Consider the following 21,051-nt stretch of genomic DNA (forward strand, 5'->3'; position numbering starts at 1 on the left):
CTCCTTTTTCTCTGATGACTGAAGCTTTTTTCCAATAACACAGTGAAAGTGCACGGCAATTGGTTAGTGAAAAGTAGAATTTCAAACCAATGGCAGCAGAGCTGCACGGAACTATGGCGATGAGCCCGCCACAGCAAAGAACGCAGTACTCATTCTTGTTCTCAGGGAACCAAGGAAATGTAAGTAGCCGAGTACATTCCCTATCGATACGTCACTCGTACTGCATTGCAGGCTGCTATGGGGCACCAAGACAATCCTGCTGTGCTATAAGAGGAACGATAACTCAGGACTGCCCTGGAATTAGGTTCGGGGGCCGAGTATGAGCAGGGGGGCACTGCCGAGCGGACAGGGCCAAGCTAATAGGTGGCCCAGTCCAGGAATCATCCCAAATACAGTGTGCCTAGTGCCAGCACGGTTGGATCAACCATAGGCCAGCAACTTAGTGTAAGTCCATTAAGCAGTAAGGGTGGGACATCCAGGCGATAGAATCTGGTAAATGTGGACGACGAAGCCCAACAGGCCGCCTCACAAATCTCTGCTTTTTACGCATCGCTAGACCAAGCCCAGGACGAGGCAAAACCTCTGGTAGAGTGGGCTCTAACTCCCGTGGGGCATTGAAGGCCCAAGGAAGAATATGCTATCATGATAGCCTCAACTCGCCGTTAAGAAAGTTTCTGCTTCGTGACCTGGGACCCTCTGGTGCGGTCATCGAAGTAAACAAAAAGCTGTTGCAAGCGCCTGAAGGGGGCGGAATGCTCGTTCAAACCTTCAGTGCTCTGACAGGGCAGAGCTGCTCGGAGGAGGGGAGTGCAGAAAGCAGCTCTACCTGTGCCTTAAACTGGGTAGAGAGCACCTTCGGTACTTAGCCATGTCTAGGTTTTAGGACCACTCTAGAGTCGTCAGGACCAAATTCAAGACAGGCAGGGCTCATCAAGTGTGCCTGTACATTGCATATGTGTTTAACCGTTGACAGGGCTATCAGCAGAGCGTTTTTAGCGTCAGGGAACGAAGGTCAATAGACTGCAGAGGCTCAAAGAGAGAGCTCTTACACACATCCCAAACAGGGATTGTAGAGTGACGAGTCATCTCGTAGACGGCACTCTAGCCTGAGAGATAGTCATGACAATCTCCGGGATGACTGTAGTCTTTCATAGAGATGCCAGTGGTGCAGAGCCCACAGCTCGGACAGCTCGGCAGTTCCTGTTGCCTGCCTGAGAGAGGAGGTCTCGTCTCAGGGGAATAGGCCACGGGGCTGCCAGGAGCAGCCGAGACAGGTCCACGATCCGAGCCATGTTCGTCCAGAGTGGGGCTACAAACAGATCCTTCTGAACAGCTGTGTGCCCCCTGGTTCAATTTCCCCTACACATGTGTTACCCTCAGTGAGCGCAATTCAAAGAGGTGGAGTACCAGGGAGAAAGGCACCTCGAAAAATGGACTCCCTTGTGATTTATTTAAGACACCACTGTCATTCTATCCGGGCTGGGGGAACCGTCTCAATGGCTCGCCGTCCATCCAATGGCAGTGTGCAGACACAGGTGTGCGGCCACAGACTCATCGAGTGGAGGCAACCTCTCGTTACCTTTTTCCTCCGCGCCATCAATTGAGTTGAGAGTGGGGGAAGAAGAGGGTCATCAAGAATATATACTATTCTAGGGTCGGCAGGGAAAGGCTGGCGCTGCTGAATAGAGAAGCCGCTGAAAAGGAGGTTGAATCCGCTGCAGATTCCTTTCGAGGGTGAAGCAGTCAGTGTCGAGTAGCGAAGTTAGAATCGTTGCTGAATGAGAAGAGATCTGAGGACACTGCGGTGATGTGTCTGCTTAAATAGCCATAAGCCTCCATCGCCATAGGTCCCACCAGCTTTGCTGGCATTGGTTTAAAGTACGTGTGAAGTATTGACAGGGAACAGCACTTTATCATCATATATGCCTTCCTTATATCGTATGTGTCCTTGCAAACATTTGTCTGTTGGCTGTATCTTCAAATTTGTGTTCAGGAAAATATTTAACGTTATTCATGCACAAATGCAAACATGCACACCGGTGGCCCAAACAACCAGAGTTTTTTTCCTTATTGCGTTATTAAACATATTTCTATTTCACCTTACTCCCTTAATTGAACTTTAAAGATTCGTATTAACAGGATTCTCCCTCTCGAAAGTAAGAATCTAATGGGTTATTTTTCCTATCAGCCATGGATATTTGAGCTAGTTATAATGGGAAGAAATATACAATTGGAAAAGACAGGGGGGTAGAGAACAAAGGCAGTCATACCGCTGTGTCTCATCTTTCTGTGTGAACGCCGTGGGTGATCAGGCAGCTCTGGGAAGTATCCCCACAATTAAATCGGTACATGCTTAAACAGTCCTGCTGAGTGCTTGCTGCATTTCTGAATGCTATCTCCTTCTAAGGGAGCTCTGGGGATGAAACAGTTTTGCTGTAACTGCCTGACAGACCAGAGCAGAGGAGTGTTGAACGGTGCTTCGCAACAGCATCTAAAATCGCTTTTTGTTATGGATAGATGGAGGTTTTGTGGCAAGCGGATTCCGACAATCGGCATGTTAAGTCTTACAGTATCGGTTCTTGACTCGCAGAACTTTAGAGGCGACGCTATACCATTTTATACATCTGTCGTGGCGATAGCTATAATTTCATGGAGATAGGGACAATGGCCTATCGGATCTGGGTCAAGATCAAACATTTGTCAAACCGGCCTCTTTCGCAAGACGCTCTGATAATCCATCAGTTCAGTCACCTTGAAAGTTTCCGTCTGCAAATTATCAAAAAATGCTTTGTCCACTTCAAAACATCCACTGGCTATAATTTTACTGAAGCTTCAGAAATGCAGTGTTAATGAGAGAGAGAGAGAGAGAGAGAAGAGAGAAGAGAGAGCAAAAGGCTTAGAACAGATAGCATAGCACAGTCTCATAAATCTCCCCTTCGAAGGATCGATTGATTTGATAAACGGGAAAAAATATGGTAGCGTTAATCACTTCTACAAATCTGCCCGGTTTCACTGTAAGCGCAGGGTCTTTAAGTAGCTCTAGATAGAGATGGTATGGCTTAGAAAATGCTTTTTATTGCATTAAAGTGAAACCTCAGTCACACATGCTAGCTAAAGGGTTTGCTGGGTGGCTTAAGGGAACGTGTGTACTTACATTACAACGGATACATTTTTGGCCTGCATGGTCTGTTCTTTTGATCACTGAACTGTGGTATGGATTTACGCATTCGTATCAAAACCTCTGCGAGGCAGAGAAGAGTGATTCTAAAATGGACCACACTGTTGAAAATCATTAAAGTTGTAGGTGTGTTTTGGAACATGATAACCAAGTTGGTCTAACTGATCATTAATGCATGATGGTCAGTAGAACTTGACCGTGTTCTGAAAACCAACTTTTTTTATCTAATCTATATAAGTTTGAACCAGCTAAGACCAGTTGGATACCAGCTACACTATGTTATAAAGCAGAACCATCTTAAAGGTTTAGTTCATCCAAAAATGATAATTCTGTCATTGTTAGTTACCCGCTTGTTATTTCAAACCTGTAGGACTTTGTTTCTTCTGCAAAACACAAAAGAAGACATTTTGAAGGATATTGTGAAGGATCACTGGTAACAGAACAATGGCTGTACCTATTCACTTCTACTGTATGGAGTGGACACAAAATCAATGGGTACTGCTGCTGTTCGGTTATCAACAATCTTCAAAATATCTTCTTTTGTGCTCTCTAAAAGAAAGAAAGCCATACAGGTTTGAAATGACATGAGGATGAGGAGTTAGTAAATAATGACAAAAATGTAATTTTTGGGTGAACTAGCCCTTTAAGGTGGATTTTCATGAATGATGTGAATTAGTTCAAAATTCATCTTCTCGGTAGACCCAAAATCCAGATAGAAATCCCCAGTGTCACCTAACTAATCCATGCTAATTACACCCCCACAAGGAAATTAATTTTATGCTTCATTTAGAACAACTGTGCTAAGAAAGATGAGAAAAAAAGAACAGATCAAAGAAAACTTTCTCCAACAGAAACCAATCTCCAATAGAAGGATGATGCAGCGAAAATGGCAAATTAAAAGCTATTTACTATTAGAACATTTTACATGCAAAGATTAACAGACGACTGAGTCTTTGAGAAAACAACATGGTTTCAGGCAAGGAGTCTTGTTTTCTCATATCCCTGATTCTGTGTGATTTTTTTTATTTGCTAGATTGGCTTGTCAGCTGTCATTAAAATCTCTATCAATGCCGTTCTTTTATCTGTTGGGCTGTGGCATGTCATTTTAATTAAAGCGTGCAGTCTCGCTCTGGTACAGGGAGGGGGACACAGTGACGTCCATAATTAAAAATTGATCCGGGCCGCTGCAGGAATGATGAAATTCCTGGGAGGCAAAAAGTAGAACGGTTCGAAATGCAAACTCAACGTTTTGACAGCCTGCATTATTAGTTGACACGTAAGGGCGTATGCATTACCCCTTTGTGCTAATTCACAGTTACTGAATATTCACATTTTCCAACAACACTGAAAATATGAGTAGTTGCCCATGTAAACTGCCACCACTATGCTTGGCGAGGGTACTTACTGGCTAAAGTCAATAGAGGCCATCCCCTTTATCTCTATTATATTCCAAGCCAGTGATTCTCAACTCTGGCCCGCGAGATACATTTTGCTGCCGAGTTTAGCCCCAACTCTGATATAAAACACCTGAACAAGCTAATCATCGTCTTTAAGATAGATGCGTTCAACTCAATGCGGCGCTGCGCAAATCTATCAGAGTATGACATTTTAGTACCGCCATAGTGATTTAAGTGCGGATTGCTCGGTATGCATTTGAATTGCTCTCCCGAAATTTTAATGCAATGCCAAACAATCTGAGCAGCCCAACATTAAGTTGAACATGTCTGTTCCTAAAGTCACTGATTAGCCTTTTATCAAAGTTGGGGCTAAATTCGGCAGGAAAATGGATCTCGCGGGCCAGAGTTGAGAACCACTGATCTAAGCCTAAGATATTTCCTGCATTGAATTGTCCACCAAGCATAGATTTGAAATTTTATTACTGAAAAGCAAAAGAACACATTTAATTAACAATGCACATAATTTAAATCATTATAGTGATCTTTTGTGTTTGTAAATTAGATAGCTCTTTGGATTTCGGTTTCTTCAGATCCAATTGTTTTTGCGATTTGACTAAAATTAATGTCTGATATGCCACAAACTAGATTAAAGATAACGTCTCATAAAGTGTGCTTTGACAGTAAAGTAGAAACACATCCTGTCAATGGCATTATCACCTCACAAGATCACTGTCAAATTGCCAATACACAAACCCAAAATTTGGATTGTGATCTATAAAGGGGACCGTAATCTAAACAGCCTTCAATCTACACGGATAATGAATAGCCTTTCGTACCAAGCCTCAAATCATTAAATGTGAAATGGTAACACACCTCCATAGCAACGCCATAATCTGAACCTGAAGAAACGTCACTTATTACGTCCATCGCGTGGGCAGAATGCTCTCCTCCACTGTAATCTGGAGTTGCCCTTGCTGCGAGACATTTTAATCAGCTCATCAGTCATTCATGATGGAGGATGCATTAGACCTTCACTGCCTCCCAGTTCACACATTAACCATCTGCTAATCAGGACTGATTGAGCAGAGCTACTTTTACACCTACCCGGGGAAACGTGCATGTGACACATACGTACCCCCTTCAATCTCAGCAATCAGCGATCATTATTGCTACGTGGGCTGTGTGTTTACATGTGCGACAAGCAAGTTACAACAACTATTGACCACGGCCAAATAAATCATGAGAAAATTACGTGGTCACTGGTCTTCTGCTAGCAGGTTGGTCTTTTCCGTCACATCCAGCTTTCAAATCTGCTTAGAAATGGAAAGAATGTATTTGTATCTCATGTTTTTTGCTTAGAAATGGAAAGACGATATTGGTGTCTCATGTTTCATTAAAGGGAAAGTACACCCCAAACTTACAATTCTTTCATCTTTCATTCACCCTCTTGTCATTCCAAACCTTTTTGAGTTTGTGTGTTCTTCAAATTACAAAAAGAGATAATTTGAAGAATGTTGGTAACCAAACAACACTTTACACCGATGACTTACACTGTATGAACACAACACCACTGAGACTTTCCTCAAAATGTCTTCTTTTGTGTTCCATCTATCCCTTTAAGACAATGGATTTGAATGTGTATAATGTGTTTTGAGAACCTAAAATTTAGCTTTACCGTACACTAGGATACTGCACCCAAAACTGTGGAACCCCTGCCTTAGGCTTTATTATGGCTTACTGTAAAAGCACAATATATAGTCTGCTAGTGTGTTATAATGCCTGGCTGGTTTCACAGACATACGTGCCAGACATGTAATCCTTGTGCATAAATTAAAGGAGCAATGTTAATCTTCTTTGGTTTTCCCTGTGCGTAGCCAACAGTCTGCTACAAATCTGATCTGGACACACTGAAATGCATTAGCCAAATAAGAACAGTATCGGAATTGGACTGCTCTTTTTCAGTTGAGTTAACATCCATGTGTTTAAGTACCAGAATCATTCACTTATTCTAGAAAACAAACCTAGGCAATGATTTCTTTATGTTTAACATGATTGTTTGTGTTGCAAGTTACCTGTATAAGCGTAAATGTATCTAATTCCATCAACCATTTTCCGAAAGGGATAATAAAAAAATAACTCTGTCATTATTTATTCACCCTCATTTCATTCCAAACATGTATGTCGACCCCCATTGACTTCCATTGTATGGTTTCAAAACCCCTGACACATTTCTTAAAATATCTTATTCTTTGATCCACAGAAAACCACATTTAAATAAAGCATTTACTATAAGTAAACTATTCAAAACTTTCATAATGTCTTTCAAAACCTTTTCATAAATGTTGCACACTAATAGAACTGAGCCTATACGCATGTGATCGCAGCAGGTGTGCTTAATTAATATCGGTGTAGCAAATAGGACATCTGGGTTCGCCAAATACATTTAAATTGATAGGCTGTTAGGATGTTAACGTTAACTTGCTAAGCAGGATATACAGAGAAGCTCTGGACTTTGCTTTTGTCTGCCTGTGAAGTGAATAATTGCTGGATTTCTTTAAAAGCATCTGCCGGGGGCCTGGAGAAAACATAAACCTGTAAGTTCGCTGCGCTGTTTTAATATTCATTAAGAAAGCGATTAGCGGAATGCTAAGATTAAAACCTTTCTGACATTTACAGTACTTATTGAAAGTAGCATCGCCGCTAACTTTGTTATGTATCTCTGTAGCTGTGTAGCATGACAGTAAAGTAAAAGGTTATTTTTGGAAGGTGCAGTAAAGTACTTTCAGGCTAACCATTGTTCGGAAAACAACGTTGTTGATAGTTTACAAAATACTACTTAACTAAAGCGGGATGAAGTAACAGGAGTTTGGAGCAACATGTGGGTAGGTTGGCCTAAGGGATGTTGGAGTGAAGATGTCAGTCAGTCTGACTAAAGTATTACTTTTGGCTATAAATATGAGTACACTAAGAACAATTCAAAAGATTATCAACATCACAAATTGAAAATCACACATTATACATTCATTCTGCAGTTATGCCGTTAAACGCCAAAGTGCACAGTCACATATTAATGAAGGGCTGCTTTTTAGCACCAAGATGAGCTTATTTTTAGCAGTGTATAACACAAGGCTTTATTTAAAGATCTTTATTAAAGGAACACAGCTGTGCTCTCTTCCTCTTCAAACTAAAACACTCGGCAAATAAAGTATTACCCTCACAAGATTTCCTTTGAAGAGAAAGGCGGACACATGCTTCTGCTGCTTTGAGCATTCTTATACCACAATGAAAAATTAAACCTGATCCTAGTTTGTACTTGCTGATAGATGTGCATGGTATCTCTCTAGCAGACATTTCTATGAGGCAAGCCACTTAATCAATGCTGTGCTAGCAGACGGTTTTCAATGACAATTAAGGCATGTTTTCATTATTCTTCTATCAAGTTGAATTAGTCACAGCTCACAATGACTATACCACCGTACAAAATACGTCAAAGCTACGATGAATGACGCAAACAATGAGTAGCCTGGGACTTGAATTTGTTCACTGAATGTTTTTAGAAATAGGAGTATTTAAAAGTATATTAGACCCCAAAATGTGATTTTTGTCAGTGTGAGTAGAGTTGAAAAGTTTTTAAAAGCTGTAATCCGTAACTTCTGCCTCACTACCGCCATCTCTGTTCAAAACATAAAATTTGTGGTTACTTTATCTTAAATGACCTTGACACTTTCTTACGATTCCAACCAAACAGCTTAAATTATAAATATTATTAGCTTACTGTTGTGAATAGAAAGTGATTTTTATGTACTTGCGCAATACATGATTTGTGTTTATTTATAAGGTCCAGTGTGTAATGTTTTGGAGGATCTATTGAAACGTACATGTTTACATTCGTGTATAAAGACCTTACACAATGAAGGGTTATGTATTTATGACCTTAAAATTAGCTATTTCTACTGTATCTGCATACAAGCGGGTCCCCTTACAGTTTCTACAGTAGCCCTAAATGGACAAACTGTACCACAGAGCGTGTGACAATGAAGTGACAATGACGTTGTTCATACACTTTCTCTATTCCATTTAGGGGTTGCACGACTATAGATTTTTGCTAGTTGATTTCTTATCAAAATAATATTCGAATTACTCGACTACTCGTGGTTTATACCATCGTAAATGAAAATACATATATACATTTCGTGTCAACAAGAGTTTAATAGCATAGCCTAATGCAACAATTTCGAAATATACGTGCTTGTAAAAACACTAATTGTAACATGACATATATTAATTATATTTGTAACATACAGAAAGTAACAGCTACGCAATATTGTAATCTTAACATTCACCTCGTATTTTTTGCTAATATATGAGCATGCATACTGTTTTTATGAAAAACAATCTTATATGAAACTAAATTAACTCATGTTTTAACTGTTTTACTAATTAATACATTAGTAAAACAGTTAAAACATGAGTTAATTTAGTTTCATATTTAACAAGATTCTAAAGGTACTAACAATATATAAACAAAAATAATCTAACAAAATAATGTAGCCTGTCAACAAGCGTTGACGAATTAATAGCATAATGCAAAAATTATGTAACATGTGTAGCGTTTTTAGCTGCTTGTTAAATTACGGATGAGTTTACTCATCAAATAAGATTCTCCACCAGATCTATCAAGATCAAACATATCTGAAATGAGTTGTTAAAACGTCAAATTCAGTCAAGGAATTAGTTTAGCTCAAAGGCAAATATGTATAATAATCGTCATTACACATACATATTTTACAATTCTTATTAGAAAGATAGTGATACAAATCCCATATGTATCCGTCCAGCAGATACATCAATGATTTTATACACTAACGTTATCTCATGACTATAAATAACGTGACTTTACCAAACAGAATTAAGAGCAGAGGTAGCATAGATCGAAACACAGTTTAAGTGACCAAGTTTGTGAGCGTGAACGCAGAGAACCAATCACAAATGCCTTTATGGCTTTTATTAAACTCTACTCTACATGGTAAACATAATGAAGACAAACAAATACATGAAACACAAATGCGCTAGGATGCGCAGAGAGAGAGAGAGAGAGTGAGAGGGCATGGCCGCGAGGCAGGTAAAACATGTCTGAAAACCATTAAAATCATCTTTAACAAAGAGGCACGATCTTAACGCAGCTAATCTATATTTAGAAACGGATACTTGCAATATTGTTGTTGGACCAATATCTGTATGCGCGTTGATGGAAATCTTGAATGGTTTCAGAATGCAGTCCTGTTGAAACGCTGAGTTTGGGTTCCGAGTCCAAAGTTCCATGGCCTAAAATGACTCCCCAGAGGGGAGTCCCTTGGAGTGTCTTCTCGTCCTCTTTCTTTTCCTTTCCGATTCCAAAAGAGTTCTTAACACTTGGTTTGGTGATGGTGTTTTAAATGCATACCTGCCCTGCCCCCAGATGGTCTGCGGGCCAATGCCATGAAAGTGAAAAGGGGGCCTAAGAAAGATCCTTTGTTTCTCATGGCACCTCATTTGCATAGCTCTGACAGTTTGGTCAGTTTGCGTTTAATACCTAAACTTAGTTATGGGCATAGTATGATGTGTGCTATGTTTTTTATAACATAGCTCATCATATAGGGATTTCAAAGATGTGTAGTTACATATGAAACTTGCAAGACATTGAACTGTGAACGTATGAATACGTCAAATGAACCCTGAATCAAAACTTGCATATCTAACAAATACAGAGTATATAAAATAGCACGAGCGACAACACACAACCTAGACATTTAGATAGATTTACAAAAAGGATAGTTTAAATCACATAAGTTCCTATTTGTCATAGAAGTTTCTCTGGTTAGCCTCAGATGGTAAGTTAGAGATGAGACACAGACTTAATTACTTACGCTTTGAAGTCTATGAGTCGTAAACATCCTACAGGGAAACCAAATGGTTATCACACTATCTTTGAGAGTTTAAACCCTAAAACCAGACCCCATGGAGCTAGGTCTGCTATGGTCTTTGAAGATGTGATCTTAATACCTAGACAAAAGGGAGTGAGAGGTTGAATGGCTTGATCCATACACTACACATGCGTGAATTGTTAAAACATTATAATTATATAAAAAACGTATAAAATATATGTAAGATACATAAAGCCGAAGAAAGAGCAATTAGAATCATTGCAATCATAACATTCAAGCCGTATTTCCCAACTATGTATACTCACTGAATTCATAAAACTAATTGAAACATAAGTAAAACAGTTAAAACATGAGTACATTTCAATTAATAAGTTTCCAACAGAAATAACGAAAACAAACTGAATCTTACTTCTACCAGTTCGATCAACTCATCGCCGTTATTGTTTTCGTCCTCTTGCCACACACAGTCTTTGGTCAAGCTCTTTTATCGCTGGTTTGCCTTATATCCTTTACTATAAAATTCACAAGCAAATCTATTGTTACCTGTCGACTCTCCTCTCTGGAATCAGGCGTTTGCAGAATTCACCCATGCTCCTTTGAACATGGTGTTCGCCTGACTAGCATTTGGCTTTCTGATTGGTGTTCAATCGCAGATGGTTGTGTATTTGAGTCGTACTGCTGTTACAAGTCTTACAGAGTTGGCAAATTACATTATTTGTATTATCCTTGACTAAGTACTCCACACATCTGTTGTGTGATGCTTTTTGGTGACATTCCCCATTTTGAGTTAATTTCTTCTACTTTAGAATTTATTGGCGGTGGCAAAGCGGCTTAAGATGCATTAGCGCCCACGACTAGACTACAAAACAATAAATCAATTTCTGGTCAATGCACGCCGGAGTAGTCGATTGCTTTCTACACCACCGACTATTGGTTGAAGTACTCGACTAGTCTATGCAAACCCTAATTCCAATCAGATATAGGTGGGTGGAGCCAGTGGAACAGTCTCTGAAAACAACTTTGGCTATTTGTTCACAGTGTAAACAGACACTCCAAATAAATAATGACAGATTTCCAATGTTTGGGTGTACTGTCACTTTGAATATATGAGCAGACATGTATCGTAACACTGAACAGCCAAACATGTGGTTTACATAATGCGTAATCGAAAAATTAGATCCCTGGCACCATGTATGATGTCAAAATCAGATCATTTTCTTCTCAGATACAATCTCATAAGCAGTCTATCATTTTGTGAGGAAATGCATATGAAAGTGTACTAGTTCAGTGTGTGCTTTTCTTTCCCGACTCTCTATTCTCAGGTACATCCCCTGGTGAAAGGAAAGTAAAAACCTATTTTGATATGTCTGTCTCCATTGGTCTGTTCTCCTGGATAGGCCGTCTGAGGTGTTAGAATGAGCTGACAGTGGTACATTGAATTCCTGTGACATCCAGTCAGAGGGAAGTGTGGCCAATATCACTGAAAATACACCACAAGTGCCTGTCCAGATCCTGCAAAGACCTGGAGCTCACCAAGTGTGCAAAGAGCCCTTTATACAGTTCCATGAGTACATAGGCTTTTGTGTTACAACATGGTACAATCTACATGGTCCTAGGCTGGAAAAGCCTATTGATAGATATTTGGAAGAAGATGAGAAGAAAAAGCTTTTTTAGAATAAATCGTAATGCTTTAATGCGCATTAGGTTTAGCAAGTTGGATGGCTTCTTGCGTTGACCCAGTTTCACAGAGTTTTAGACTAATTCACTCTTAATCATTCTGAAGCCGTGTGCAGTCTGTGTGTGTGCAATGTCATTTGAACCAAGGGCTCAGGGTCTGGTTCATTAACATGTGCCAGTAACCCTGCTGATAGATTCGCAACTACACCATTCTGCGGCCAAAAAGCATGTCTCTTCATCACCGGCCATTCACAAGTGTATTCTGAAGAAACAACATTTTTTGTGAGCAACATATCAATCACAGAGATGTTTTGCCAGTGACCTAATTTGTTGTTAGAGGACTCTAAACTTTGGTCTTGTATGGTGATGTGGTAGTGAAGGATTTTAGACTGCGTGTTATTCAGCCAGTCAGGATGTCATTGTTGACACGGCCAGTAGCAGCTTGTGGAAATAAATACAGGTGGGGCAGATTCTGGATCATGTCGTAGGATGTATAAAATTAACTGTTTAACATTCAAATGACTGAAAACATACAGAACGCTTTTCTTCGAGGTCTATTGTCTTTGCTTAATTCAGAGGGCGCTCGAATGTTGATTGGCCGGCTCAAAAAAATCACATGTTGAAGGAAATCTTATTTTTAAAGTTTATTTTTTGTGTTTGATAAAGCTTGTTTTTTAAAATTCTGAAAACAAAGTTCTCAATTAACTGTAACTGGCTGCATTGGGGACTGGGTTTATATAACAAACAAGCCATTTACAAGTATTTACAAAACATTTAATATACAATTTTGGGTTTTGTAATATCGTGTTCATTCTTTTGCAATGTATTCGCTTTCTAGAATGTAGACCTTCGGTATATTTACTGCAGGCTTATCAATATATTTATTTTCACAAGAGGTGAATTTAGGATTTATAATGTGATGGCGATTAATTTATTTAAGCATTTGGTCACTGCTTCATGTTAGCAAATTTAAGATTACTGGATTGTGGTACAGAAAGCATAGTTTAAACATGGTACGTGTACTTAAACTGTGTATGAATGGCAATCAGTCTACCAAAAACAGGGTTAATGCTCTTTTACGATAATAAAACCATGGTTCAATTCTTTAAGGGAGAAACTTGATTTATCATTACATTCAATAAGACTTGCATCACTCGCTGTGTTGATCTGATAAATTTGCTGAACTCCTGCACTTGTGCGGACTGACATACACTTTGCATACACAGATTGATGGAGCTTTGGCCGGTTCTGCCCATATGGCTGTCTATCAAACCAGGCTGCACCTCCATTTCTCGCCACAGATTTACATTTGAATAACGTGGCGCTGTTGAGCTCGGGAGGACAGTTCATTACATTGCTGAACCATCTGCGGAGGCCAAGCGATACATTTCTGTGTGTATTCGTCTCATTTTACCACTTAAAATAACAAAGAAGCCCCGAAAATATTTGTTGAACAATATTTGTTCAGTACACATTTATGAGTTAACAGTCTTACTAGATTTTATAGAGTTTTAATTAGTGGTGGGCCGTTAACGGCGTTAACGCAGTGAGACTATTATCGCGCGTTAAAAAAAATGTCGCCGTTAATCTATTCTCAAAGTTGGGTTGTGAGCTGGGTCTATATTACGCAAGCTATGATGACTTTCACCTTGATATTTTAGCGCGGATGTATACCAGCTTAACTGCACTGTACGGGGCGAGAACGAGATTTTTCAACTCGTGTGATTCGCGTCATTCGCGGAAGCAGAAGCAGCCTCATCATCTCATAACCAGGGCTTCATTCTCGCCGCCTCATCATCTCATAATCAGGGCTTCATTCTCGCCGCCTCATCATCTCATAAGCAGGGCTTCATTCGCGCGATTCGCGCAGCAAGTAGGTCTATTGGCTCTTTTCATTAACATATAAATCACTCGCGCTTGAGGCGCCATTCGCGTTTGGTCTGAACACAACATAACGTTACTGTGAAATTACCGCATCAAACGTGACGTGCTAACATGAATGCAGCTATGAAGCCGCCGGGTTTGCTTCAGGGAATATTAATTTTTAAGAAGCTTCCCAATAGGAACATCGACAAGACTAACGTTGTTTGCACCTTGTGCAATGCGGAATTGGTTAAAAAAAAACATTTTCTCTCAACAGGTACTGGTCTAACTTTAGTTGAAACCAGTAACTTTGTATTGAGATCTAATGTATTATGGCTCCTGTATGACATATCGCTTGTTGCTCCCTCACTCTTTGTAAATCGCTTTGGATAAAAGCGTCTGCTAAATGACTAAATGTAAATGTACTGTAGGAGCTCTTCCAGTCTCAAGTACCACCTAAACGCAAATCATCCCTTAGCTAATGCGGAAGTAAACACAAGTTCATCTTATTGAACATAATTTAATTTTCATCACCAATTATCATAGTAGAACAGCTTTCTCAAGCAGTTTGTGATGCATTTTGGAAACAGGAGATGAGCCCCTGGTCTAATGCGCCACCTGGCTTGAGAAACCCGTTCTCAAAGACTTACTTTTAGTCATTATTTGGGTAGCACACATATTCTGAATGCCTTCGGCAGAATTCAAATGAGCCATTTTAATCTAGATTAATCTAGATTAATTTTGGAATTAATCTAGATTAATCTAGATTAAAAAAAATAATCTATGCCCACCACTAGTTTTAATACAATTCTATATTTCTGTGGATTAATATTTTGGAGAGACGCTACCCCACCTGTCCATACAGAAGAGGTGAACGACGGTGATAGCAAGCAGACTGCATGCTACCAGGGGGGGCTGAGCTTGCTGTACAGCTGTCATTGGGATTGATGGGAATGCTAACAACTGTTCTACAGTTAAAGCATGAGTAGATTTTAAAGCGGGCGTAACACACAGGGTTTCTCATATTAGTCTTGAGTACCTATAGAGTGGTATTGCATACTTCGTATCTTCGAAGAGTTTTTAGTTTGATCAGATTTATAAAAGATAGATACAGCTTAACAATCTACAATCTACAATCAAGCTATGGGAACTATATTTGTGTCATTTCTTGTAATAATGAAAAAGTAATAATAACTTTTTTTTGTTTACATTCTATAAAACCCAGTGACCTTGAAGAGGATGTTATCAAGGGTGTGGTGATTGGAATCCTGGTGGTTGTGGAAAATGTGATAGAACCTCTCCCAGCATTCTACAATGACGTGGCCCTGGTGATTGAGGAAGAATTGGTAATGCATCACCTGAGTGATATACCCAATGCTTTCCTGAACCTGATGGGCCTGGTGTATGCATTAAACCTTGAGTATCCAAAGGAACTATCCAATTCACTTGTGAAATGATAAAGCGGCTGTTTATTTGGCTTGGGTCAGAGTCTTGCACTGCAAGAGTTTACTCTTTGAAGAGCAAGTTGCTTCGATCAGGCAGAAAACTTATGTTTCGTTGTCGTAAAGAATGTTTAAGAGCATTGTTGTTTTAGATCTCATTGTTTTAAAGATCTCATTGTTTTAAAGGAGTAGTTCACCTTCAAAAGTAAAATTCATTGATTTACACGACCTACTTTCTTTGTTCTGCAGAACAAAAAAGGAGATATTTTGAAGAATGTTGTTAACAGACTCCCATTCACTTGCATTGTTTACAATGAAGTGAATGGGTGCCAGTGCTGTTCTGTTACCACCATTTTTTTTTTAAATATCTTCTGTGTTCTGCAAAAGAAGTAAAGTCATACAGGTCTGAAATGACAGGAGGCCATTTAAATGACTGAATTTTCATTTTGAAGGTGAACTATTTTAAGTAGAATGTTTTTTTTGAAATTTTCTAACTTACTGTTAACTTACCTTGCCCTTCTATCTCTTTCATTGTCATGTTTCTATGATTTGGAATGAGGCAATTTTTGAACAGTTTAATTTGAAGATTTCTTAACACAACATATTGCGAATCCTCGTGTACTCTTGTTCCAGCAATGAAAATGTCTGCTAACGACAAGGAGAGTTATTTGGACTATTTTTGCTCCAAGATGGATCTGTGCTTAGAAAAAGTTGCACGTGTTTGTGTGAGCTGTTTGAATATGTTTTTTTTTCTTCTTATTTGATATATTTGCAAGAGAATTCTGTGTTTTATTATGTAATGTATTTATTTAAAAAATAAATGCTGAGATTTTGCAGTTTTGTTGATTTAATAAAAAATCTTGTTTCCGGTAAATCCAGAACTTTTGTCAAAACAAGTTAAGTCCATTAAACTCAAATAGTTAAGTTATGGTGTTGAAGAATTTTTTTAATTTAATGTCAATTAGACTTGTTTCAAGGTTGTGAGAACATGAAAAGTTAAGTTTTTAAGTTGACTTAACTAAAAATTCTAAATGCTCATTAATTGATCCAGGAAGTGGGCTCAATTTACTGCAAGTTATTTCAACAATACAAATAAGTTGAGTGAACTTAAGACCTAATGTTTGCCAAACTTAACTGAGTCAATGCAAGTCAAGATGGGTCAACAAATTATTTTTTACAGTGTACGATTGCTGGGGGATTGTTAAGAGAACAGAAATACTACGTAATACGCCCAACTCGTTTTTTGACAAGTTGACCATGTTAAGCATGAGAAGGCACGTTTAATATTGTAATGAAGTCAGAATTCATGACACATCATTGCAGGGACGCTTTAAAGAAAACAGACTGTTGAAGTATGTCTACTTTTTTACCACGGCATAATTTATTTTATTTCATTTTGTTCCTTTTATACTGTTTATGTTGCTGTTACTTATAGATCATATGTCAAAACATGCACACAAATATTCCATCCAGTATTTATGCCTTTTCATGATATTTAATTAAAAGGGATATTGTCTTTTTTATTGTATTTTATATTCCTTAGTTTTCCGAGAAAAATAATTGCTGTTAATTTACTCATCCACAGTCCCTCGTGACCTCCAAGATGTGAATGGCAAAGAAGATATTTATGAAGATGTTTGGTCGAATTAATTAAAGTCAAATGAATAAAAGTAAAAAACTAATGCACCCCGAACAAAGTAATCCTTGCCCCTTGAGGTTAAACTGCAGTCTTATAAACCGAATCAATTGATCTGTGAAAGAAACTGAACGCTATTATCATATGTGCTATTATCGCATCTTCGGGTAAAATTCCAATTGGATGCACGTGGCTGTGGATTGCCGATTATGTTGTATATAACATTACGTTTCTTGGACAGACCGATAAAATCGCTTCGTAAGGCGTCAATTGTTATGAGCTGCGGGAATTACCATTTTGGACTTTCAAAGAGGAGTCTCAGGACGAGCATTTGCACACCATTCTTAAAGTCTCTCCACTTATTTGAAATGTTAAGGCGGGCAAGGTAAATATGATTGGTTGACCACTTTTGGCTTAAAGATTAAAAAGATGAAAAGCCATTTCTTGTGTGAATAGGACATTTGTGTTATAAAAAAGTTGCTCCGGTAATTTTATGTTAATACACAAAAAAAACTTTAGTTCAACTTTAGTCGTGTCTTAAATTTTAAGTTAAATCAAAGTCTTAAAAAAATCTAGATACGTTTAGTTTATCATCTATCTATAAGTTATAATACATATGTGAAATACAACTAGATGAAATTCAAAAATTCAGTTTAATATCATTTAAGTTCAGATGAGTGGTGAAGCCAATCTAATTTAATGTCAAAAGGGCCCCAACTTTTGAACTACATGTTTTAAGTTGATTTTTACAGTGTTCTGTTTGAAAATGGCTAATGTAACTGTCAGTCATCTGATTATTTTTTTCCACACAAATTTGTTCTATTTTATTGCCATTGATGTTAACATTCCTGTCCAAGGTTGTGAGGATGACGCAAATTCTCCACTGTCCCCAACGTACAGACTAATTAAACACACCAGACGGCTGTGAATGACAAGATATCACAACGGCTCTGGATTCTAAATATTAGAAAAGACAAATTAGCCTGGTTTGTGTCCACCTCTCCCAGCACAGATTTTGCCTCAGTCTTTCATGTCAAGAAAATCATCTGTTAGTATGACTATAGAGTCATCTTTGATATGTCTGTCTTCTATAATGAATTGGATTTCAAAACTCCAAAGAACATTGTGCACAATCACTTTGAAATTTGGATATCCCGTAGCTTTAGAAAAGTGCTCAGGGAAAATCTGGCCCATAAACAGTGCAACCTCAGACAGATGAAGCAAAGATTTCCTCTTTTATCATGACAGAGGCATCCAGCAGTGCCAAACAGCTAAAGTTTCGCCTGTCAGAGTTTTATTTTTGAACGATGAGCTTAAGCATAAGGGAATATGATAAAATGTATTGTTACATAACAGCAAATTGAATATCATAAATAGAGCAATGCTCAGACCTGGTCCAAACGGGATGTGTGTTGGCAGAACCAATTACTACAGCTGTTAGATTTTCATTTCACAAAATATTTTCCAATCTTACCTGTATACCAAGGTGTCATCTGATGAACTGTTGTACTGAATCTGATACATCCTGATTCCAGGAACATGTTGTTGTGGAGGCCACCTGATGAGAACCGAATTTGCTGTGAGCTCAGCAAGTACCACCCTCCTCTCTTGAGTCCTGGTCTCATTGTAAGCGGATGAAGTCGACTTAGCAGAGGTTAGAATATCAGATGGCCCTGGATCAGGTTCTCGAATACGGTTAGTGCTGTTAGCTAACTGAGGAAGTGGATTGACCACAAGTTCCACCGTTCCCGTGGACTCCCCTGCGGCATTAGATGCAATGCAGGTGAAGACTCCCGTGTCCTTGAGGGAGGTGATATTGATCTCTAAACTCCCATTGCTAAAGCTCAAAGTACGAGAGGTGTTCGAGATTAGACGACCCTCCGGAGAGATCCAGTGTACGTCGGGGTCTGGGTCCCCATTGGCTTTGCATTTTAGGCTGGTGGGCTGGCCTTCCATGGCATAGGTTTTGGGAGATTTCCTTGTAATCACAGGAGGGTCGCAGATAAACTCTTCCTCTGGGATGGTCCAGAAATACTTGGCTGTGAGATCGGCAGGAGACGCGCATGTCTCTAGGTCATCCTCTCGTGTCAGCCTCCTCAACCAAAGCAGTTCGCAGTTACAATGAAGGGGGTTCCCTCCGAAACTCATGACGAGGGAAGAATGGGGTGATCCTTTTGACTTGGCATAAACTGGTATCCTTAGAAACAAAGGGTCAGGGGGGATTTTCTTTAGTTTATTGGATGTCATATCCAGACGGGCTAGTTTGTGCAAGTTGGAGAAGACTCCTAGTGGGACATGCTCTATAAGATTATGGTCCATGTTGAGAGTGTTCACGTTGGTTAGTCGTCCTATAGTTTCCCAAGGTATGTCCACAAGGTTATTGTACGAAAGATCCAAGTCTTCTAGAGTCCCCAAAAAGTCGTTGAATGCATGCAGCGAGATGTTGTGCAGTTGATTGTTGGCTAGAATGAGGTGCCTCAGATTGGTGAGACCCCGAAAGTGGTCGTCACTGACCACGCTCAAGCGGTTGCTGTCCAGGTGCAGAGCCCGCAGCTTCTTCAGGTCAGCAAAAGTGTAAGGCATGATCTGGCTAATGGTATTGCGGGAGAGCGTCAGGTGCAGGAGGCTGGTCATGTTCGCGAAGTCCCGCCTCCTCACCGCCGTGATGAAGTTCTCTGTGAGGCGCAGCTCCACCGTACGCCTATCGATGACCATTGGCACAAAAAGCAGCCCTGTCTTGGCACAGAGGATGGCTAAAGATGGCGACAGGTTCTGGCACATGCAACGTTTGGGGCACAGCTGCCCTGACGCAGACGCAGCCAGCACTAGCAGGGAGAAGATCAGCCGCTCCATCACTCTCTGTAACTGCAAGACAAGCAAAAAAAGAGTCACTCTTAACTTGTATGACCTTGACCTTTAAGTAAAAAATTGTGCTAAGCATTATTAAAATGAATGATTGGCAGACACATGTATTAAGAAACTTAAAGTGCATTTAAGATATACATTTGTTCAGTATGATATTTGTGGTGCTAATGCAATGGTTTATCTAGGGCTGTGTAAATTCAGGTACACTGATGTCAAAATGGGAATTACTGTACCATGGTAAAAGACAAAAATGCATATACTAATCCACCAAGTACTGTATGTTTGGGGATGTTGTAAGGTGACAGAAATATCCAAGCGCCTCAATCTTTGCTTGAAGCAATAGTTCACTCAAAGACATTAGGCATTATTTTCAAACCTGTATACTTTCCATATGCTTATATATTCGTTGAAATAAAACCGTCTTTTTATCTTTTTATACAGATAATGGTCATATTGTCAAGCAACACAATAAAACTAGTCCTTATGGTTCATGTTCCACGTCTTCTGAAGTCAGTCTATAGTTGTTGGCGTGGAACAGAACAGCTCTTGTCTATGGTGTCATTTAAAAGTATGACGCAAACCAGGATCAGTAAAAATGAGGTTTTGTATTTTTTGGTGAATATCATTGAATCTCTGTAAACACTGCGAGAACACAGTGTCTTTAAATATACAGCAAGTGTTTTTGACGCATGCTGTTCTCTGGGGCAAAAATAGAAATATCAGAGACGGTACAAAACAATTCTCACAAATTCAATTACCGTACCATGCCCTCCTCTACATCACAATATAACCAATTTAAAAGTCACAGATAAAGCTCACAGTGAAATATGCGTCCTTTCATGAAATCAGTGCATCTCAGCAGGTCTTGAAGTAATCTTAAAAGACAAATGAATCTCTGAGCTGCATTGCTACGCGGCTGAAACAGCAATGTTACTGAAGGAAATATGTCCTGCTGAATCACAGCTTTGAAATTCTTCCGGTTTTTATATGAATGTTTATTTAATATATAATTGTTATTGCATGCTGCTGTTATATCATAAAGCTGCCCCTCTGGAAATTTATGAAATGA

The 21,051-nt window shown here is 39.2% G+C and overlaps 1 protein-coding gene across 1 annotated transcript in view; it reads right to left on the reverse strand.

The window, feature by feature from the left end:
• Positions 1-21,051, reverse strand: part of zgc:172282 (leucine-rich repeat and fibronectin type III domain-containing protein 1-like protein) — a 100,811-nt gene that overhangs the window by 26,132 nt on the left and 53,628 nt on the right. Inside the window, exon 3 of the mRNA XM_056756133.1 lies at positions 18,592-19,982. Coding sequence (XP_056612111.1) covers positions 18,592-19,970 — 1,379 coding nt within the window. The 5' untranslated portion in view covers positions 19,971-19,982. The remainder of the gene's footprint in view (positions 1-18,591; positions 19,983-21,051) is intronic.

Source organism: Triplophysa dalaica, chromosome 9 (genome assembly GCF_015846415.1).
Source record: "Triplophysa dalaica isolate WHDGS20190420 chromosome 9, ASM1584641v1, whole genome shotgun sequence".
Classification (NCBI taxonomy): domain Eukaryota; kingdom Metazoa; phylum Chordata; class Actinopteri; order Cypriniformes; family Nemacheilidae; genus Triplophysa; species Triplophysa dalaica.